At 48.5% G+C, this 23,283-nt stretch overlaps 1 protein-coding gene across 3 annotated transcripts in view; it reads right to left on the bottom strand.

The window, feature by feature from the left end:
* Positions 1-402: 402 nt before the first annotated feature.
* The window catches only part of RGS9 (regulator of G protein signaling 9), a 73,889-nt gene continuing 51,008 nt past the window's right edge, over positions 403-23,283 (bottom strand). The window contains exons 14-19 of one of the 3 annotated variants that reach the window (XM_038371022.2): positions 22,472-22,559; positions 17,107-17,245; positions 15,559-15,644; positions 11,865-11,982; positions 5,069-5,568; positions 403-1,788 (exon numbers count right to left, since the gene is read on the bottom strand). In XM_038371022.2, the coding sequence (XP_038226950.1) occupies positions 1,632-1,788; positions 5,069-5,568; positions 11,865-11,982; positions 15,559-15,644; positions 17,107-17,245; positions 22,472-22,559 (1,088 nt within the window). In that variant the 3' untranslated portion in view covers positions 403-1,631. Of the gene's footprint in view, positions 1,789-5,068; positions 5,569-9,751; positions 11,983-15,558; positions 15,645-17,106; positions 17,246-22,471; positions 22,560-23,283 lie in introns of those variants that run through there. The other 2 variants (XM_043496396.1, XM_043496397.1) reach the window with 2 other exon arrangements.

Here is a 23,283-nt window from a genome sequence, read left to right as displayed (position 1 = left end):
CTGGGGGAGCCACAGCTGGCGAAGAGTGTGGGCCACTATGACAGGACCATGCTGGGAGGGGGGCACTGGGAGAGCTCCAGAGACACTCCCCGCTCCGTCTTCCCCTACCATCCTTAAAAACAAGCTCCCTAAGAGAAGATTAAAGAAGAGAGGTTATCCTATTACAGCCTTGCCAAGCTGGCTCCATTCAATGATTCCACTGGTGTCCCTCTGACCCACCCCAGCTTTCATATCTGTGTTAATCAAAAGCAAGTGGAGATGGGCCTGAGCCAGAACCATGAATCTGAACAGCCTGAGCTTTATGCTGGGGGATGGGGAGGGAGGAATTCACACATCATACTTGCCTGTTGGAGCTCGGCCCCCCACTAAAGAGAAGGACTCGAAAGCAGATCTTCAGCTGAAGCAGCCAATATAGTGAACTGTGTTGAGCTCAACCAAGTACAATGCGTTAAACAGCAGCTTTACTTCCAGCCACGGAAATCAGGTCCCTGTTATCACAGGCAGGAGATGTTAAGACTTTAAATGCTGCAGCAGGAATCAGCGTGTTGAACCATTTCAAATCAACATGGATACGTCTCCACATACCATTAGAAAATACAAAATAATGCCAACACCTACAGTCGCGGGCCACGTGGCCTATTTACCAAACAACACCCAAGATTAGTCATGGTGAGGGACTGCCACTGTACATGGACTTGTCGGTAGAAACTGAAAAGAAGATAACTCTCTTGATGTACTGACACCATACAAGGAAGGTGATGTTCAAACACTTTTGGCAGAGATGCAGTTAAGGTGTGGGACAACATATCAATTTAACATTCAGATGGGCCCAATCTATCGAGTTTGGATCCAGAGCCAATCCCGATCTTCCCAAACGTTCAGAAGGGTGGTTGGATCCAGGGTGTCAAGGCCTGTCTTGGAGGTAAGTGGGAGATAAGAAGTCTTTGTTCTTTGTTTTCTGTGGGGTTCACTTTTGTTATGTAGTGGGTTATGCCAATCCATCTACCTTACTATTGCCCCATGAGTATGTCTGATCTTAGAGTTCCCCCCCACCCCCTAGCCATCAGACGCCTCCAAGTTACATTGCTTTAAAATTCAAAGCTGTTAATAATTAGAGATGGGCCTGAACACAAACTCAGATTTCAAAGACTCCCAAACTTTGGAGATGCTTGAAGTCTGAATTCCAGTCTTAGAGAGGCCTTCAAGACAGCTACATTTCACCAGCACATTTCACTTCACGTGCAGTGCACCAACACCTCAGGATCAAGAAACTACCTACGTGTGAGAAAGTATCTCCTAGGACATATTTCTATCAGCTATAAGGCAGCAAATAAGGTTCATTTATCAAGAAGTCAGTAACAGATGAGCCTGACTTTCTAAAGATATGAAGGAAAATAAGTCAGGAGACACTTAGAGTTCCCGAATTACACATAGATGTGTGCGACTGGGTGTATTACTCATAACCAGGGTGGTTTGCGCCTCCTTGACGCTGAAGCATGACTCTAATGCACTTTTTTAGCAGCATGGTTCATATATTGAACTGTACTTGGTAAACCTTGCAGAGTCAGGGCCTGGAAAGAAAACATCCATTTAAAAGTAGGTCACATCCTGTCATCCTTAAAAGTTGCTTGTTATCCAGCTTTTCCTTGTTCTGTAAAGTTCTCCCAAGGGCAGATAACTTCCTTCACAGAGTCCTTACAGGCCCGTGGGCAGTCCTCCTCTTCCTCCTCAGAGTCTATTGGGTAGATTCTGCTCTCCAGAGGAATATCCACTTTTATCTGGAAGAAGCTGTGTTGAAAAATGAAAACGTGTCACACACAAGGCACTTTCTGAAATGCTTTCTGAAGACAACCAATGCACAGCACAGAGTTTGGCTTTGTGTTTTTCTATTTCTCAGAGCATACTTTATGGACACAAGCCCACGTGACTTGAAGAGGGAAGAATATGCATACCAACCCCACTGAAGCAAAAGTGCTGAGTGCCACAGTTCCACAGCCAAGTGAATTAAGAGGTCTTGAATTTGAGGGTCTGTTTTTGCACTTTAGGCTCAGTTACCTGGTCAGGAGCACAGATGGACCCAAAAGTGGGGGCAGGGGGGAGGGTTTCCCATTTGGATTAATTTTAGGCTGGTGGAGGAACCAGCGCTAAGGTGGGAGGGTGATGGAATCTCCAGGCCAACACCTCTTGGGTCGTCAGCTGGTGTTGTACTATTTTGACCCCAAATGGTGGACCTCTTGAGGTCACCTCACAAGGTTCCCCCCATCTTGTTGTCTGTGCTTCCACCTCCGTGGACAACATCTGAACCAGACCTGGGGAAAGACCTGGGTTGGAACCAAAGCCATAGGAGTGCATTTGGAAATACAGCGGAGTCTGAGAAGCCAGATTTGGGAGGCCTGCTTGCTAGACTGCTCTGACATTACCCACTAATGTGTTTTGAGGGCAACAAACAGTGCTGGATCTTTCCAGCATTGCTGCCACCCTCTCTGCCTATTATCAAGATGGCCATTCAGCACAGGAACACAGTGCTCACACCAGGACAGAGAGGCAGCATTTGAAGATCGACTGTGACTGGAGACAGGCAGCACAAAACCAAACAAGCTCTCCTGAGCTGTGGTTTTCAATTAGACTGTAAAAAATATCCCTGTGGGGGCCTGAGTCCCAGTTCTTCTTGCAGGAAAACACATTAGTTCAGAGAGACCTGCATGAGGTAAGATGACCGGGAAGGATACAGACTTTGAGGAGGCTGTGTCCCTGTGGCTCTATCTGTCTATCCTACTTGTATCCGTGCATCGCACACTCTTTAATGTTTTGCTCTGTTGGAAGAAGCTAATAGCTGCCACCAGTCACAGATCTGGGTGAAGTCTAAGCACCCATGTCCCTGATTAATGAAGGAGAAATTAAGTGTCCTTTGTTTAATGATAGCTGACACAGTAGAAGCCACCGCACAAGGCATGGACAAGCACAGCAGGCTAAACCACGGGGGCTGAGGTGTTTCTCTGGAGACAGATTGCAAACACGGGAGCTGGAGCTATTAGTGGTTGGCAGCTGTGTGTGGGTGACAGGAACCCGAAAGCCATGAGACAGTACGAGAAGCAGTTGTGAATGCAGCCCTGAGAGGGACCAGAGACAGAGCTTGGAAACTGTGAGCCAGGAAACTGCCTGCTACTGTTTGTTTCTACTGTGTCCAGGGAAACAGGGCTGTGTAAATAAACAGGATTGCACCAAATATCTGACTCATAATCAAATTTCTTCTCCTAATAGAAACAGCCCAACAAGACCCTGAATATGGGCTACCCATTTGGGCCATGGGGAAACAGGATTTATATTCACAACAGGAAAGGAGGCAATATTATCCTGGTTTTACAGATTGGGACAGATGTTAAGTGACTTGCCCAAGGTCATACAGGGAGTCTGTAGCAGAGCAGGGAATTGAAGCCAGGTCTCCTAAATGCTAGGCTAAAGCCCTAACCACTGAGCCTGAGCCAAACTCTCCATCTCTTGTGCAGGCCTGGGCCGAGCAGAGGATTGGAAGCTCCCCTGATACAGCTGTGTCCGCGGGAGGTGAGGAGGAGGAAAGATGAGGACACTGAGGTAGCGGTAAGGTATGTCATGCATGCTCAGGCAGTGGGGTGCAGGGAGCCTCAGGACCACAATAACCCAGGCAGCTTGTTCCCACGGAGCATGGTGGACACAAAACCTGCCAAACCGAACTCCCATACACTCCCTGCTGAATCCATGGGCAGGGCCGCCAGGGGGGCAAAAGGAACCTTTTGACAGGGCCCCAAACCAAGTGGGCTTGCGACCTGCCAGGCGGGGTCACAGCGCCCCTCACTAACATTTGCCCCAGAAGGACCTCTGTCATGACAGAGGGCAGTCGGCCCAAACCTGAATCGTGGCTCTGCACCCCATGGGGCAGGTCTCAACACCCAGGGCAGAAGATGAGCCCAGCCCCATGGGACAGGATCCAAAGCACCGCTACAGAGGCAGACTCACTCTCCAATACCCCCACTCCCCCAGGCCTCCCCTCAGTGGTAATTCTTTTCAAAGAGGGTGGTCTCCATTTCAGATTTGGTACCAGCCCCCCCCCCACACACACACAAAAAAACCCCTCTGTGCAGCCCTGTCAACAGGGCGCCCCAAGAGCATTGCAAGCAGCAGGCTGACATGGGGATTCATAGTCAGTGGGCACCGCAGCCCACATAATGCGGGACAGGAGGGCACAGGGCAGTGAAAGTGAGCGACATTGCCGAGTTAGCCCCCTCCCTTGTGGAGCTAGAGGCCCCGGGCACTGGCTTACCATGGGGCTGCTTCCCTGCAGGGCTAGCTCTGAATCCAGACAGCTCCAGGGGAAGGCAGCGGGGCCTGCAGGTGAGGCTCATCTGTAGCCTCCCACACCAGCGGGCGGTGGCAGAAATGCTGTCCTGCAGCCTCCCCATCCCTGGGCTGAAAGGGAAACTGGGGCTGCTCTGTTAACTAATGTTTGTTTTGTTCCTCTGGCTTACTGGCTGGATCCTAGCTTGTCTCTATAGGGTTGGGGGGTGGCGGTGGTCATCCCCATGCCCACCCCATCCGCAAGCTTCATGCTGGCCCCAAGAAGAGAGGAGATGAATGGTTTCACGCACACAATGGACTGGTGGAAAGGTAGAGGCACCCGTCTCAGTGACTCTGCCCCTGCGCTGAGGGTGGTGATAGAGGGGGTGGGTGGGGTGGTAAGCCACCTTTGCACGCCCCATATTCTGAGCCTGTTCAATGCCCCTAGTGTAAGTTAGAGTCATCTCAGAGCTGTGCTTATACCCTACTTCTCGCAGTTCTCTGAGAGCAGAGCCGTAGCACCGTGAGCTCTGTCCATGTCCCTCTCTGCAGCTGGCCCACCCAGGTGTTCTCAGGGGTCTGTGTCTTCCCCATGGGAAGCCCCTTCATGCCGCCAGAGTGCAACATATAATTAGGCAGAGAGACCATGGCTAGTGACGTAGAAACACCACTGCCTGGGAGTCCCTCTCACTCAGACGGGCTGCCTATAACCACTCAGAGCTGAGTTCCTTCACACACCACAGACAGGTGTACTTACTTGGTCATTTTTTTGGACTTCTGCTGTTGTTGTTCCAGGTCATCCAGTGGCTGGACCTTTCCGTGGGTGATAGCCAGGCACTTTGGCGAGAGAGTGGCAAACACTGGTGAGTTTAAACATCCCCGTTTCAAGAACCTGCTGAAGGACAAGGTCGTCCAGGATTTGGGAGGCACCTTGGCTTCCACGTTCCCCGGCACCTGACTGTTGCAAGTGCCCGATTCAGAGTCCATGGAGATCTCAGCGCTCTCAGTGACAGAGGAAAAGTGGTTAGAGTTGGACCCATTGCCTTCCCACTTGCTCTCAAAGCAGGGGGTGCTGTCTATGGCTATGCTAATGGGTGAGGGGCAGACAGTGCTGTTTGGCAGAGTGATGTGTCCAGGGGATTGGGAAGGCAGGTTGTTTGGGATGTGGCAGGAGGGGTGTGGAGTTGATGGAGATGAAGGAACAGAGGTACCGGTGTACACAGCCAGGTGAGGGACTGGAGCAGTGAACTGACACAACTGCAGAGAAGAAAAGGAGACATTTTAGAGCAGGAAAAACTGCCTGCTAGTCACAGAATACACAACACCAAGCCCCGAAACCCTCCCTCTAGCTACCAGCTGGAAATAATGTCCCCAGAGAAGGCAAGTGAGAGATTACGAGCACGTTGGGGGATATATAGTTTACTGGAGCTCAGAGATTACAGCAATGTAGGGCAGGTAAATACCTCGATAGGTAGGGAGGTAGACTGTGTATATTAGAGACTGTGTGATGGTGCCCTCTAGTGACTGGCCCTGAGGTAGGCTAAGGGACCTACTACTGCTAGCTGCTGGAAGAGCTCTCTCTTAGCTCAAATGATAGAGGCTTGTGTTCTTGGATCTCCAGGACCTGGCATCCCTGCAGGATGTACATAGTAATGGTGGTTTTCAGATCCATAACAAAAGGAACCTCTTTATCTGTCTGGCTTGGAATTACCCCTGGCACATCTACCGTGCCATAGAAATGCTGAGGATTATTAATAACACTCCAGAGAGCAAACACTCAGATGGTGAATCAGGTTGACAGCTTTGGCCCATACTGTAGGTGAGGCTGATGAAAACTTAGGCTAGAATTTCCCAATATGGAGGGCCTCTGACTAGGCCATGGGTAAAAAGGAGAAGCGCTACCTGATCCCAGATGCATCCTCTCAAAGAAAAGAGAGAGTCCTGTCTGCTCATTCAAGCTGCTGTCTGCTCTTACAGCCACCCAGGGGTATCTCTAGCTGAGCAGCATGGAGCCCTGGGGCCATGAAGGAATTGAGAAAGGGAGCAGCTAGAGGGCAGAGCAAAGGAAGGAAAAATACAGGGAATAAGAGAGAGAGAGAGAGACTGGACAGAAAATTAAAAGGAGGGGAAATAACCCAGGAGAAAAGGGAAGGGAAGGGAGAGGGGCAGAACAAACGAGCGATGGTGGCAGCTGGGTCAAACCACCATGGAAACTGCATCCATCAAACCAACACCGGAAACTGCTTCCACAGGAATGGCCCAAACTCATTTCAACCCCAATGCACCCTGGAGGAATTTGGACCTGGATCAGAACCTGCATTTCACATGCCATTAATAATGGTCTGAGCCAAAATCCCATCAAGAGCACACTGAACTTGGAGGAAGGTTGGAGGGATCCAGACCCAGACTTTGGAGCTTGAGCTCACCTCTAACAAGATGGGCCCAGACAGCAAAAAACGTATCCACATGTGGGTCTAAACACTCCAGAGTGCTAAGCAGGGAGATTTGCCTTGAGACCCATCTCTCACGGCCTTTTGTGGGGCTTTAGGGCAGCTAACTCAGCTCTGATCTATCACTTTTCACCCCAAGATCACAAAGGACTTCGCGAAGGTAGGTGAGTATCATTATCCCCTTTATCGAGCTGGGTAAAATGAGTCATAGAGATGTGACTTGCCCAGAATCAGAACCTACATCTCCTGATTTCTAGTCACTTGCCCTACCCCTGGACCAGTCCCCAGATCGTTGCACTATTGTTGATACAAGTTGTCTTTGCTTGTCCTGTCAGCTCAGCCAAATCTTAGCTGCACAGGAAAGCCGCCAGCTTTTCTTCACTACAAACTCCGACTCCCCTCTCCAAAGGATACAATTTGGTGTTATCTTCAGAGCATCCTCCCGCAAAGCACTGTGCACTGGAGATAGGACAATCCCCGCCTGTCTGCCCCTGCATCAAAGAACCAGAGGGAAGCCAAATGCAGAGTTTTGTTCTGGCTTGTTGCCTGTGGTGAGCTTCCACATAATCAGATCAACTCTTTTTATTATCTTTTTTTAGGTTTGTAATATAAGAAAGAGCTAGCGAGAGAGAATATGGATTGAACCTCCTTGAAGAACAAAGGACAGAGGAGCTCAAAAGAAAAGATACAATTCCCTGACTGCTGCCCTGCCACCAAATGCAGCACTTTTCAAACCTGATTGTCATGGGGAAACCTGACACATGACACCCGGAGATGTGAGGGATTCTCCTCCTGCATTTGTGGCTAAGGTCCGTGGAATGCTTTGAGGGCTTTCTGACAAGCAGGAGCTGTCCCCTCCATGACCTCTCTCCTTCTGGCTCAGCCAGACTTTGGGGAACTCTAAACTTGTTGCTTTGAGCTGCGCTGAGAAGAGCTAGCACTATCCTAGCTATGCAGATGCTTCCATCCACCAAACTCCCTCCCTTTGGCCTTGAAGATGGCAGATCTCCTGGGGAATGAGGCATTGAAGAATTCCTCTCTTCTTTCTTTCCCTTACATGCTGATGTAGCCATCTGTAAGCATAGCTTGAATTGCACAGAATAGACTGTGGCTGCACGAAAAAGGACAATGCTTAGGCCGGAACGAGAATGAATGTTGGATTCATTTCATGCCACAGGACAGGCCTTAGGGACGGTGAGGTGTGGAGGTGCTCACAGAATCAGAGCAGCAATAGGGAGTTCAGTGAGGGTGTAAAGGTCTGTCTCCATGAGCTAGCAGGAAGAATGGATGGGCCAGGTGTTGGGGCTCCAGATCCCAATCTGCTTTTGGGAAATCATCGCTTTCCAGAGTCAGAACATCTCAGCATTTCTCTGATTGAACATCCACTGAAGTCACTGGAAAGATTCCTACTGGCTTCAACAACCGCTGGATTGGGCCACGGTTACCAGGCAGATTGTTATAAGGGTGCTCATTTTACCTAATTCATTAAAGAGAGATTAGTTGTAAGCAGGGAGTTCAGGGAGACTATAAGGCTCTGCTACTGCTAGTTACAACTGGGGAACGTATCTAGTGACAACCCAGTTAGCCCCCGAATCCGTTACAACATGGTTAAAGCATGTAGTGAGGGCGGGACTTTGGTTATGGATGGCATAACCAGGCTAAGATCTGACTTGAAGGTGCGTGTGTGACGGATGCCATCTTGGCTGACTCCTCAAGGATTGACCCAGGGACCTCCGGAACTAACAAGCACAAGCATCAAGGCTGTCTAGCTGTGGCTGTAACAGTCTCGTGACCTCCGCGGGAGACCTAGTGCACACCCTCATCCGTGGGTTACACAAGCTCAGAAGGATAATTTGCCAATGATTTTATCTTAGATTACCCATTTCAGGCTTCTCCAAGGCATGGCTTTACCATAAGGTTCTAAATAAGTCTCTACCAACCAAAATAAAAATATGCTCAACTTTTTAAACAAAAATGTTAAAAGCAGCAGCACAAAAAATAAATACACACGTGCAAAGAGCCAACACAATGAAAGACAAATACAATGGTCTTTTTCATTTTCTACATACACTTTTATTAGACAGATGAGCTAACGCAAATAAAGCATGGAAATGATGGATAAAAATCAATGGAGACCCATTGGAATACAATGTAATCCAATGGACATGAAATCCAGTGGACACAAACTATTTCTTGGCAGATACGGAGTGAAGTTCAATTCATAGCATGCTGAGGGGGATGGCCAATAAACAGGCCTACTCAGAGAAGATGAAGAGCAAGGGGTGAACGCAGCCAGCTACAAATGGAATACACTGTGAGATAGGGCACCAAAAATGAGCTTCCTTCTAAGAGTGCTGGTATTTGGTCATGATCTTGCCAGTCCTGGGTAGATGTTTAAACTCATAGGGTCTGTCTACACTGCATCTGAGGTGTGGCTGCAGCACATATAGACACAGCAAAGCTGCAGCAGCATGGGCCGGTCAGGCCCACCCAGGACCCTGGGTACATATGCAAGCAGCTAGCCCATGCTCCTGCGGCTTCCCTGCTGCTGTTGTAGGAGCTACCTGGGCTGCAGTCACACCTCTGACCGCAGTATAGAAATGACAGCTGGGCAGTGTTGGGACTGAGATAAAATCTGGGGAAACCTATCAATGGAGATGAGAACTAAAATCACATCATTAAGCCGACTGACTGGAACCTATTTTATTATTTGTGTTGTGACAGCATCTAGGAGCCCCAATCTGGCACAATTTGGACTCTCGAGCTAGGATTTTTAACGGAGCCTAATGGAGTCATGTCATTAATAATGGGATTCATGTGCCTACTTCAAGGCTGGGATTTTCCAATCAGCCTAGGGGGATTGCAGCCTGGCTTTTCCTGGGAAGATCAATGAGGTGCCTCCAAGGACAGGGTTCGCTATGCCCACTCAGGCAACTGTTAGCCCCTGACTGCCGATGGGATTCCAGCCTCACTGGAGGGCTTCGTTTTTCTAACTGACTGGTGAGGGCATCTCTATGGGCGGGAGGGTAATAGTAAAAGAAAGAAGCAGCCCAGAATAGAAGCAGTGTGTGTGAGAGATGGAAGGACTTCCCTTCACCTCCTCCCTCCCCACACTGCCCAGGACATTAGGACTGGCGGCTGTCTCGGAGACATAAAGCCCTGGGTGGAACAAAGGTGCACCCGCTCCCATCAACTTGCAAGAGTTTGGCCTGAGAAGGGACCGCATGAAATGGCCCAAGGTGAGAGCAGGGAATGTCGGAGGCTCCCCAACTCCATACCCTGACATGGTACGGATGGTGTCTCTCTGAAAAGCACCACCACACTCCATGGAGAGAGCCTGATGTGGATGCAGCGTGAAGCTCCTGAGCATCAGCTGCTGAGCCTGTGACCTTGACAAATGCTGTGGGAGCTGAACTGCACTGGCTACTGAACAACTGTGCAGCTGCAAGGCACTGGCTGTAGCTGGCATGGCTCTGCCCACAGAGCAGAAAGGCCCTCGGGCTGCAACTCATGTCCAGATAAAGAAGAGAAACTACTTCTGAGATTCGACACCTCCTCAGTACCTCAGCCCTGTTGCCAGCCACATCCTGCTCTCGCTGCCTCTGGTAAAATCATCCCAGCGAGAGCAGTGGATGAGCAAGACCGAAAGGATTAAAACATTTTCTGAGCCTCAACGTTTGCCCATCCCCCAGCCTCCCCTAAATTCTGAAGGAGGAGGAAGCTTCTTTACCTTCCACCCTTGGGTTTTCCACAAATCCCATCGTGTCCTGGTGACCTTGGCTGGTCCAGGCCCAGGGGCTTCCCAGGCAGGTTTGGTATCTCCCTGAAATGTGCTTTGTACTTAACTGGAGAGTTTAGGTTTCAGGAAGTAATTTCCATTCCCCATCCCCTCCAAAAAGGAACAAGAGAGTATTCTATTAAAATAGGGGCTGAATCAGCCCTTTTGACCTCTCCTGAACACAGCGGCTTCTGGGGCACTGGGCTACAAGCCGGGATGACCACTGGAAGCAGAGGTTTGTTCATTTTTAACAAGGGGAAAGAGCATTGCAGGGCAAAGACAAGACAAGAGCGAGACAGGATTTGCTAAAGGAAACCCATCCGGAGCGAGGCACTGCTCTTCCACCCATCTGTACTAGCAGGAGGTTGCTCTTCCCTCCAGGCCCGTGCATAACTCATTACATGGGTGAGCTCCTGAAGGACAAGGAGAAATCCCTTTCACTGACTGGAGATCTCAGCTAATCACCTCTAGGCTGAGATCTTCAAAGCTGCCTAGGGAATATGGGGGCCCAATTACTTAAAATGACTAGGGCATCCAAACCACGTAGGTGCCTTTGGAAATGTTAACCTTGTTGCTCCCCCTAGGAATTCCCCCCCTCCCCATCCTTCTGCACAGCAGCCAAGCACAATTGCAGCCTCCACGTGATCCCTCCTATTGCCACATGGGAGCGAGACACCCGAAGTGGAGCTGTGGCACAGCTGTCCAGAGCCGTGCTTGGGGTACTAGCAGTGGGCACGCTCCCACCGCACGACTGAGAGCGCCAAGAGGTGATGGACCTTCTTGTGCTCCCACTGGGGTGGGGTGGCTCTGCCCCACCTGATGCAGGGGATGGGGACAGGCGAAGGAGCTGCGTTCTACGCTGCCTTGTGCGTCGTAACAGAATCGCTATCCGAGTTCTCTAGGTCGCGGGCAGGGATTTAAGAGACAGAGAGACCCAGATGGAGTTTTGGATCTTCCTGGGCAGGGTTTGGGGCAGTTATAAAACATCCCTTCCCTGACTTGTAAAAAGAGCTCATTGCACGGGACCCACAATGAGATTCGGACACAGCCGGCTTTCGGACTCTAGCAGCATTTCCGTGCTGTGACATGACATCTGCTGCTACAGATGCCATGGCAACCTGCAGGAACCAGGCTGCAGGGAGAACGGGGTCTGGAAAGGTAAAGCAGCACCGACACCTGCAGGTGGGGGGCAGGAATCTCAGCACCAGCCTTGCCAGCAGCCCCTTGTCTTGTCTTTCCCCTGCTTTGTGCCCTAGACAAGGATCTGGAGTCTACTTAGGAGGCTCCTGCTTGAGCTGGCTCCTACGATCCAGCCTGCTCATAACCTGGGTAATATCCACATTTGTTGCTGCTTCTTTGGCCTTGGCCTCTTCTTCCTGCTGCCTCAGGATGACAGGGCTGGGACTGGAGCGGAGGTGACGGCGTGCGAATGGGAAACTGGAACTAAGCAGAGAGAGAAGCAGGGAGTTACTGGGGGACAGAGAGGCAAAACTGACCAGAAAATGGGTCCTTGTCACCAAAAGCCCAAGGAACCTGCTTGGAGGGAGGGGGGTTGTTAGTGTCCTCCATTTGGAGCAAACAACGGGCTTAACCAGGGTGCAGAATGTGCTTGCTACAGACTCACGTTCCAGACATCTCAGCAGAACCCAGCCGAAGGCCCCGGCCCTACCACAATTAACATCAATATCAGAACTCGCTGGAGCTTCTTCAGGAGCCAGGCTGGGCCCCAGACTCAGTCCCCGATGCTGCAAATGTTTATGTCTGCACGTGACTATCGTCCCACTGCAGTTCAGCCGCAGGATGCACTGAGCAGACTTTTCCCAAGGCATTTCCTGCAGATTCATCTCCCAGCCCATTTGCACACCACCCAGATGTTCCGTTGTTACGGAATTTCATACAAGCAGAAAGTTGATGGTGAGATTGTGCAGGATTAAGACACTCCATATAAACCACTTAGCTGGGAAAGGCTCTACAGTGGCATGAAGATGTCATGAAAATGGGACCAGATTTGAATTGGCCAAACTGCTCAAATGTCATGAATTTCAAATTGTGCTGGGAATTCTGCCACCCGTAATCACTCTGAATTCACACTGAAATCAGTGGAACGATCTGCATAGGAAGGTACGACTTATCACGAATAAAGGTGGCAGAATCTGGCCATAACCAGGGAAAATGGCTGTAAAATAGCAGCAAGCCCCCTCTTCCGTCTCACTTAGAAAGGACACTGGATATAGAAACATCAAAATTCTGACACCACCCCAAGTCCAACAATAACCCCCAAATTTCCCTTGGCTGGTGCCAATTATTCCAAAGTAAGAGACGGTTGTTTTTGACAGACAGCAAATAACACAGCAATTTGCTGAGCAAGAAGCGCCTGGCCTGAAATCTCTGAGCATCCAGATGGCCTCAGGTAGAGAAGAAATACCAATTACAGAAACAGCCCATTCAATTAAATCCCAGAGGCTCTGTGTGAGGTGTGCATGTGGTCTCCTGTCACAGCATCTGAACAAAGGCAGTGCATTATGAGATAACATATGATGCTGATCCTTGACACTTTGATCGCATCTTTCAGCTAAAGATCTCAGGGCGCTTTCAAACAGCAGCTGGTTATGAATTCCACCAGCACTGGGAGACAGGTGACATAATACCCATTTCACAGGAGGATATGTTGAGATACAGAGAGACGGAGAGCCTGATTTGTAAACGTGCATTAGTGCACACGTCATTTCCACCACTGTGCCAATTAGGAAAATGCATGTGCAAAGTAAGAGGTTTATGGAGCATGCACATTTTAAAAGCAAACATGGCCTCAGTGAATGGACTGAAGCCACACAAATCAGTTGCAGAGCTGTCAGCAGACAAAGGGTCCTTGCTCCTAGTCCCAGATATGGGAGTAGCAAACTACCCCTCCATTATACACATTGGCAGGCAACTAACACTGAGCCTGAACCACTGAAGTCAATGGGAGTTGTGCCACTGACCTCAATGGGATTAGGATCGGGGCCATTTTGTCCTTAATCATCAAACACGTGCTAGAAGGGATGGGAATGATGGGTGAGATTTTTACAAATGCTCCCTACATTGGCCTAACTGCTTGTGACATCAACGGGCACTTTACCATTGACTTCAAAGGGGGTAGTTAGACCAGTGTTTCTCAACAATCGGTCCGTGGACCGGCACTGGTCCCTGAGATCTCCCTGACACAGTTTAGGAAGGCAGCAAGCCAGCCCTAGTCTCAAAAAGGTTGAGAAACACCGTTAGACCAATGCTCAAACCCGGCCCGAAATGCTTTCTTTAGTGAAATGCACTGCCTGTTTGGCTGCAAAATTACTTCCCTCCCTTCATGAGGGGTTTCACCTTACACCATCCTGAGCAGACCTAGAGCAAGGCTCTTCTATAACCTCTACTCGCAAGGCATATCGTGCTGTGATGCCCCTCTCTGGCTGTTTAAACAGGAGCTTTCATGTCCTCTGTGATGTACAGATCTCTCTCTCTCTCCCCACTTCCTTTGCTTTTCCATGATGGAATCATTATCAACAACAATGAAAACAAGTATCAAATAAGCAGCCTTTGATGTGTTTTTCTCTCTCAGCATCTGCTGGATGCTGTCTGAAGTGTGAATATTACATCCCGGGAGCAGCTATCTGCAAACATTAATGCATTTGCCAGAATTACAAGCGACCTCTCCAGGATGTGCGGCACGGCAGCAAGACAGTGGTGGCTGCTGGGTGTGTTACTGAACTGCACATTGCATCTGCTGGGGGCGGGGGAGGGGGGAATCCTGATCAGTTATCATCTACTATTGCAGTAGTGCCTGGAAGAGCCCTGGACCAGGGTTCCGCACCACTTGATAAGAAACAAGAACAAATCAAGAGCCGGTGTCTCTGCAGAGGAGACACAATCTCCTGACAGGGATCCCAACGTGCCTGAAGCATGGGGTAAGCTGGCATCTGTAACTCCTCCTCAATGACCTTAACTCGACCTGCCATTGGGACTGGTGGCCCCTAGTAAGAACCTGATCCAAAGCCCATTGAAGTTAGCAGGAGTCTTTCCGTTAACTTCAATGGGCTTTGGATCTGGCCCTATGAGAGCAGAGCTTGTGAGGCCCCTACTCCTTACTTGCTGGGTTATGGGCTGTCAGGGGCACAGAGAAAGAGGAGCTCCCTGTCCCATAGGCAGCAGCCACCCCTTTTGGCTCTGACATGGTAAGTCTGGCCTGATGAGACGGCTGTACTTAAACCAGGCTGCCTGAAGCCATAGAATCATAGAATATCAGGGTTGGAAGGGACCTCGGGAGGTCATCTAGTCCAACCCCCTGCTCAAAGCAGGACCAATCCCCAATTTTTTTTGCCCCAGATCCCTAAATGGCCCCCTCAAGGATTGAACTCACAACCCTGCGTTTAGCAGGCCAATGCTCAAACCACTGAGCTATCCCTCCCCCCCACAAAAGTCCCTGAAACTGCTGTGCCAGCTGATGTGAGAAGCCAGCATTTGATCTAGAAACAGTCTTGTGGAGCTTGATTTTCCAGTGCCTTGCACCTTGTGCCAGCATTCCCACCAGTGCAAAAGGGAGTGTCAGACACTATTACTCTGCTCTGCTTTGCACTGGTGTAAATAGCTACCTGAACACAGGGCTGTGAGCGCTAACACCACACAAATGCCAAGTGCCATGGAGAAGAACATAGTTACCCCATCTTGTCTTAAAACCCAGAGGGCTTTGGATGGGATCACTTTAACCCTGCGTAGGTTCTCTCAGGCCTGATGTACAGCACCTCTCTTGAGGCGGGTAATGATTAGCTCAGCAATCACAAAAAAGATTTAGCACTTGCCAGATAGGCACTGACTGAACACAAGCCGTTTCCAGAGGTTCACAAACAAACAGGGTAATCAGCAAGACTTATATCCACTGTAATTAAACAAATGTCTAAATCATAGTCATTTAGCTGAAACTCAGGCTCTTTGTAGCCCCAGTACAATAAAAAAAGCACATAACCCAAAATTACACCCCAATTTACTTGCCTTTTTTTCACTGTCTCTTGGGGCACAATGGCCTTGGCCAACATCTCCTTGTATATTGGAGACTTTAAATAGCGACCATAAGAGTCCTACTGGGGGGAAAAGGGAAACCGGTAGTTATGGATTGCAAACAGCCTAATTAAAATCATCTCAGGAGCCAATGAGGCTGAGAAATTGGAAATCTTGCCCAGCAGATCTCATTCATTAAAACTAACAGCTTCTCATCAGACGGGAAAGTCCCCGATGTAGAATTCAGAATGAAAAGGGGATTGATGAGCCTAGGTCAAGACTAAGGTTTTTTAGGCTACATCTACACTGCAATAAAAAACCCACTCCCCGAGTCTCAGAGCCCAGGTCCACTGACGCAGGCTCACAGGGCTCGGGCTGCGGGGCTAAAAATAGACGTTCGGGCTTGGCCTGGAGCTGGGCTCTGAGTCCCACCCCTCTCGTGGGGTTTCAGAGCCCAGGCTCCAACCCAAGCCCAAACATCTACACTGCCATTTTTAGCCCTCCAGCCTGGATCCCACCAGCCTAAGTCAGCTGAACCGGGCCAGCCAGGGGTCTTTTACTGCAGTGTAGATGGACCCTCACTGTCATGGCAGTGTGCTTCAAGATCTAGTGCTGGGCCATGTCCTCAGCTGGTGCAAAACAGCACAGCTCCATTGACGTCAATGCCAATTTTCCCCATATGCCGATCTGGCCCCCAATGCCCCTCTTTTCTAAGTGTCCTGTGTAGATCATATGTGAGGAGAAGTCTCAGCTGTGGCTTTATTTCTTGTTACCACAGTCTAATGGACTATACTGCCTTGATCTAGCTGAGAGTCAACACAGCTCCAAACATCAGATCTACAGACCAGGGGAAAGTGCATGTAAACCCAGGACAAAAAGCTTACTTTTCAGGAGCAGCACCACAGCATATGTTCTTGGCACAAAAGTCACACATTTGTATCCCAGTATTATGAACCTTCCCACAATTATCGCTGGAACACACTCTGCTAAAATGTGCATCCTACCACATGTTGACTTGATCTGGGATGCAAAATGATAGATGCCTAATAGGGTGGGCATATAACTCCAGAAAACAATAACGACAATCAACATGCATATAGCACCGTAAAGTGCTGTACAAACATTGATTAATATAGCCTCACAACACTAATTAATTCAGGGAAATTCTGTGGCCTGTGTTATACTAGATGATCATAATGGTCACTCCTAGCCTTATAATATAGGACAGTTTCATCATCCCCACTTGACAGATAGGAAAAACGTAGAGGAGCTAAGTGATTTGTCCAAGGCTCAGTGTGAGTCAGTGGCAGAGTTACGATTTGAATTTGGAATTTCCTAGCTCATAGCCCTGAGTTCTATCCACTAACTAGAGCACGCTGCCTTACAATGGGATGGCATGAACCATTTCTTTCCCACTGCATGGCAGCAAGTGGTCTCCTTTCAAATAGGGGTCACTTGGGAGCAATGGCAGCTAGCATGCAGAGACTCTGAAAGGCACAGGCAAGCTGGGATGCCATCCGGATTTGTAAGCAAATGACAAACCTTTTTCATGAGCATATAAATATGAGTCTGAGCAGCATCTAAAACGTAGCGATGAGGGTGCTTGAGACCTTTGACTGTGATGCCCATTGTTGTGCCATCAATGTTAATCCAGCGCCTCGCCCCTGGAGCCAGGAAGAGTCTGAAACCAGAAACAGTCAATTTCATGAGGTGAGAACTAACAGAGACTGTTCTGCTTCCATGGATGGAACGAAAAGTGCTTTCAACTGCCAGCCAGAATTCACCCCTGGTTCTTTTTCATACCCTAGGGTAGTAAACCTCCCTTTCGCCAGAATGACCACCTCAGGAACCACCTACAATCACAGGTTTCAGAGTAGCAGCCGTGTTAGTCTGTATTCGCAAAAAGAAAAGGAGTACTTGTGGCACCTTAGAGACTAACAAATTTATTAGAGCATAAGCTTTCGTGAGCTACAGCTCACTTCATCGGATGCATTTGGTGGAAAAACAGAGGAGAGATTTATATACACACACACAGAGAACATGAAACAATGGGTTTATCATACACACTGTAAGGAGAGTGATCACTTAAGATAAGCCATCACCAACAGCAGGGGGGGGAAGGAGGAAAACCTTTCATGGTGACAAGCAGGTAGGCTAATTCCAGCAGTTAACAAGAATATCAGAGGAACAGTGGGGGTGGGGTGGGGGGGAGAAATACCATGGGGAAATAGTTTTACTTTGTGTAATGACTCATCCATTCCCAGTCTCTATTCAAGCCTAAGTTAATTGTATCCAGTTTGCAAATTAATTCCAATTCAGCAGTCTCTCGTTGGAGTCTGTTTTTGAAGCTTTTTTGTTGAAGTATAGCCACTCTTAGGTCTGTGATCGAGTGACCAGAGAGATTGAAGTGTTCTCCAACTGGTTTTTGAATGTTCTAATTCTTGACGTCTGATTTGTGTCCATTCATTCTTTTACGTAGAGACTGTCCAGTTTGGCCAATGTACATGGCAGAGGGGCATTGCTGGCACATGATGGCATATATCACATTGGTAGATGCGCAGGTGAACGAGCCTCTGATAGTGTGGCTGATGTGATTAGGCCCTATGATGGTATCCCCTGAATAGATATGTGGACAGAGTTGGCAACGGGCTTTGTTGCAAGGATAGGTTCCTGGGTTAGTGGTTCTGTTGTGTGGTTGCTGGTGAGTATTTGCTTCAGATTGGGGGGCTGTCTGTAAGCAAGGACTGGTCTGTCTCCCAAGATCTGAGAGAGTGATGGCTCGTCCTTCAGGATAGGTTGTAGATCCTTGATGATGCGTTTGAGAGGTTTTAGTTGGGGGCTGAAGGTGATGGCTAGTGGCGTTCTGTTGTTTTCTTTGTTGGGCCTGTCCTGTAGTAGGTGACTTCTGGGTACTCTTCTGGCTCTGTCAATCTGTTTCTTCACTTCAGCAGGTGGGTATTGTAGTTGTAGGAATGCATGATAGAGATCTTGTAGGTGTTTGTCTCTGTCTGAGGGGTTGGAGCAAATGCGGTTATATCGTAGCGCTTGGCTGTAGACAATGGATCGAGTGGTATGATCTGGATGAAAGCTAGAGGCATGTAGGTAGGAATAGCGGTCAGTAGGTTTCCGATATAGGGTGGTGTTTATGTGACCATCGCTTATTAGTACCGTAGTGTCCAGGAAGTGGATCTCTTGTGTGGACTGGTCCAGGCTGAGGTTGATGGTGGGATGGAAATTGTTGAAATCATGGTGGAATTCCTCAAGAGCTTCTTTTCCATGGGTCCAGATGATGAAGATGTCATCAATGTAGCGCAAGTAGAGTAGGGGCATTAGGGGACGAGAGCTGAGGAAGCGTTGTTCTAAGTCAGCCATAAAAATGTTGGCATACTGTGGGGCCATGCGGGTACCCATCGCAGTGCCGCTGATTTGAAGGTATACATTGTCACCAAATGTGAAATAGTTATGGGTCAGGACAAAGTCACAAAGTTCTGCCACCAGGTTAGCCGTGACAGTATCGGGGATACTGTTCCTGACGGCTTGTAGTCCATCTTTGTGTGGAATGTTGGTGTAGAGGCTTCTACATCCATAGTGGCTAGGATGGTGTTTTTAGGAAGATCACCAATGGACTGTAGTTTCCTCAGGAAATCGGTGGTGTCTCGAAGATAGCTGGGAGTGCTGGTAACGAAGGGCCTGAGGAGGGAGTCTACATAGCCAGACAATCCTGCTGTCAGGGTGCCAATGCCTGAGATGATGGGGCGTCCAGGATTTCCAGGTTTGGGTAGCAGATAGAATACCCCAGGTCGGGGCTCCAGGGGTGTGTCTGTGCGGATTTGTTCTTGTGCTTTTTCAGGGAGTTTATCCAACTATACTCTTAGCCCAGCGGAAGAATCTGTCCTATCTCGGGGCCTCTCCTTTTGCCCCTCCACCCCCACGAACATGATACAGTTCTGTGGTGACCTAGAATCCTATTTTCGACGTCTCAGACTCAAGGAATATTTCCAACACACCTCTGACCAACACATTAACCCACAGAGACCTTCCTGCCAACACTACAAAAAGAAGGATTCAGGGTGGACTTCTCCTGAAGGTCGAAACAGCAGCCTGGATTTCTACATAGTGTGCTTCCGCCGACGTGCACGAGCTGAAATTGTGGAAAAGCAGCATCGCTTACCCCATAACCTCAGCCATGCAGAACACAGTGCCATCCACAGCCTCAGAAACAACTCTGACATCATAATCAAAAAGGCTGACAAAGGAGGTGCTATCGTCATCATGAATAGGTCGGAGTATGAACAAGAGGCTACTAGGCAGCTCTCCAACACCACTTTCTACAAGCCATTACCCTCTGATCCCACTGAGAGTTACCAAAAGAAACTACAGCATTTGCTCAAGAAACTCCCTGAAAAAGCACAAGAACAAATCCGCACAGACACACCCCTGGAGCCCCGACCTGGGGTATTCTATCTGCTACCCAAACCTGGAAATCCTGGACGCCCCATCATCTCAGGCATTGGCACCCTGACAGCAGGATTGTCTGGCTATGTAGACTCCCTCCTCAGGCCCTTCGTTACCAGCACTCCCAGCTATCTTCGAGACACCACCGATTTCCTGAGGAAACTACAGTCCATTGGTGATCTTCCTAAAAACACCATCCTAGCCACTATGGATGTAGAAGCCTCTACACCAACATTCCACACAAAGATGGACTACAAGCCGTCAGGAACAGTATCCCCGATACTGTCACGGCTAACCTGGTGGCAGAACTTTGTGACTTTGTCCTGACCCATAACTATTTCACATTTGGTGACAATGTATACCTTCAAATCAGCGGCACTGCGATGGGTACCCGCATGGCCCCACAGTATGCCAACATTTTTATGGCTGACTTAGAACAACGCTTCCTCAGCTCTCGTCCCCTAATGCCCCTACTCTACTTGCGCTACATTGATGACATCTTCATCATCTGGACCCATGGAAAAGAAGCTCTTGAGGAATTCCACCATGATTTCAACAATTTCCATCCCACCATCAACCTCAGCCTGGACCAGTCCACACAAGAGATCCACTTCCTGGACACTACGGTACTAATAAGCGATGGTCACAAACACCACCCTATATCGGAAACCTACTGACCGCTATTCCTACCTACATGCCTCTAGCTTTCATCCAGATCATACCACTCGATCCATTGTCTACAGCCAAGCGCTACGATATAACCGCATTTGCTCCAACCCCTCAGACAGAGACAAACACCTACAAGATCTCTATCATGCATTCCTACAACTACAATACCCACCTGCTGAAGTGAAGAAACAGATTGACAGAGCCAGAAGAGTACCCAGAAGTCACCTACTACAGGACAGGCCCAACAAAGAAAACAACAGAACGCCACTACCCATCACCTTCAGCCCCCAACTAAAACCTCTCCAACGCATCATCAAGGATCTACAACCTATCCTGAAGGACGAGCCATCGCTCTCTCAGATCTTGGGAGACAGACCAGTCCTTGCTTACAGACAGCCCCCCAATCTGAAGCAAATACTCACCAGCAACCACACACCACACAACAGAACCACTAACCCAGGAACCTATCCTTGCAACAAAGCCCGTTGCCAACTCTGTCCACATATCTATTCAGGGGATACCATCATAGGGCCTAATCACATCAGCCACACTATCAGAGGCTCGTTCACCTGCGCATCTACCAATGTGATATATGCCATCATGTGCCAGCAATGCCCCTCTGCCATGTACATTGGCCAAACTGGACAGTCTCTACGTAAAAGAATGAATGGACACAAATCAGACGTCAAGAATTAGAACATTCAAAAACCAGTTGGAGAACACTTCAATCTCTCTGGTCACTCGATCACAGACCTAAGAGTGGCTATCCTTCAACAAAAAAGCTTCAAAAACAGACTCCAACGAGAGACTGCTGAATTGGAATTAATTTGCAAACTGGATACAATTAACTTAGGCTTGAATAGAGACTGGGAATGGATGAGTCATTACACAAAGTAAAACTATTTCCCCATGGTATTTCTCCCTCCCACCCCACCCCCCACTGTTCCTCTGATATTCTTGTTAACTGCTGGAATTAGCCTACCTGCTTGTCACCATGAAAGGCTTTCCTCCTTCCCCCCCCTGCTGTTGGTGATGGCTTATCTTAAGTGATCACTCTCCTTACAGTGTGTATGATAAACCCATTGTTTCATGTTCTCTGTGTGTGTGTATATAAATCTCTCCTCTGTTTTTTCCACCAAATGCATCTGATGAAGTGAGCTGTAGCTCACGAAAGCTTATGCTCTAATAAATTTGTTAGTCTCTAAGGTGCCACAAGTACTCCTTTTCTACAATCACATGCTTTGATGCCACAATTTACAGTATTAACAATATTTTGCACTCAGGACCTGCTCCAAAACCCAATGTGGATCTTTCCAGAGACTTCAATGGACTTTGGGTTAGCCCCTCATCCAGAAAGCTCCAAGCGTGTTCTCAAATATTAATTAATGAAGCCTCATAACACTAATGAGAAGTACGGACATAATACCATCCCCATTCTCCAGACTGGATAGAGGAGGCTGAAAGTCACAGAATAAGACTTAGGCAGAACCCAGAGCTTTTGTCTCCCAGAAAGACTAACCCTCTCCCTTGTATGAATCATGTAGGTGGAAAGGGGAGGGGGAAAAGTTGCTTTATAATAAAACAATGTTTCTTTTCTTTATTTAAAGAGACTTTCTTCCTACAGTGGGACTATCCCACATGCATGCTTCATGCCGGCTCCCAAAGGAAATCCTGGCAGATACTCAGCAATACACTTTTCCTAAAGGAGAGCAACACAAGACAAGGATAGGGATGGCAACACATCAGGAAGATGGACTGAAAACCAAGGCATCCTAACACTCACTTGTAAATTTCTTCTGCTTTTTCTTTGACCTTGGATTGGTCTCCATACTTCAGGTCCTCACAGGCTTCCCAGAACCCCAGGTTCTCTCCTGAACAATGAGGGATCAGTGACAAGAGTGGGAGAGGGACAAAGAAAATGAGTTGAGGATTTTTATTTCACTCAGACATCAATTCACTTGATTCAATATTTGTTGGCCAAGCTCCTGAAACTCTCCGATTATGACAGTCACCCTGAGGCTTTCTGTTTGGCATAGGTTTATGATGGCTCTCTGCACAAGGATGAATTTCACCCTAAGTGCATATAAAATTGACATATGCAATTTCTTATTAGCATCAGTTGATTTTAGGTGGTCTGGCAACAAACCAGCTCACTTTGCAGAGTGAGTTCTTTGCTGTTGTATTTTATGTCCTCTGCCACTAGATGGCATTGCATGCACTGACTCTACAACCTGTCTCATCAAACGTCAACCTCACTTCTTTAGGTTTCAGAGTAGCAGCCGTGTTAGTCTGTATTCGCAAAAAGAAAAGGAGTACCCGTGGCACCTTAGAGACTAACAAATTTATTAGAGCATAAGCTTTCGTGAGCTACAGCTCACTCGGATGAAGTGAGCTGTAGCTCACGAAAGCTTATGCTCTAATAAATTTGTTAGTCTCTAAGGTGCCACGGGTACTCCTTTTCTTGTCACTTCTTTAGACTTCCTATTACTGTCTCAGATCGTTGCCCCTGTTATAAGGTAATGGCTTTCTAAAAATACCACCGTGTGTTGTAAATATGCTGTAGTGATGCTGAGAGGGTGATGGGGGAGTGACAGG

The sequence above is a fragment of the Dermochelys coriacea genome, chromosome 14 (assembly GCF_009764565.3).
Source record: "Dermochelys coriacea isolate rDerCor1 chromosome 14, rDerCor1.pri.v4, whole genome shotgun sequence".
NCBI lineage: Eukaryota > Metazoa > Chordata > Testudines > Dermochelyidae > Dermochelys > Dermochelys coriacea.
The sequence above is the reverse complement of the archived record's forward strand: the minus strand, read 5'-3'. Positions and strand labels throughout refer to the sequence as shown.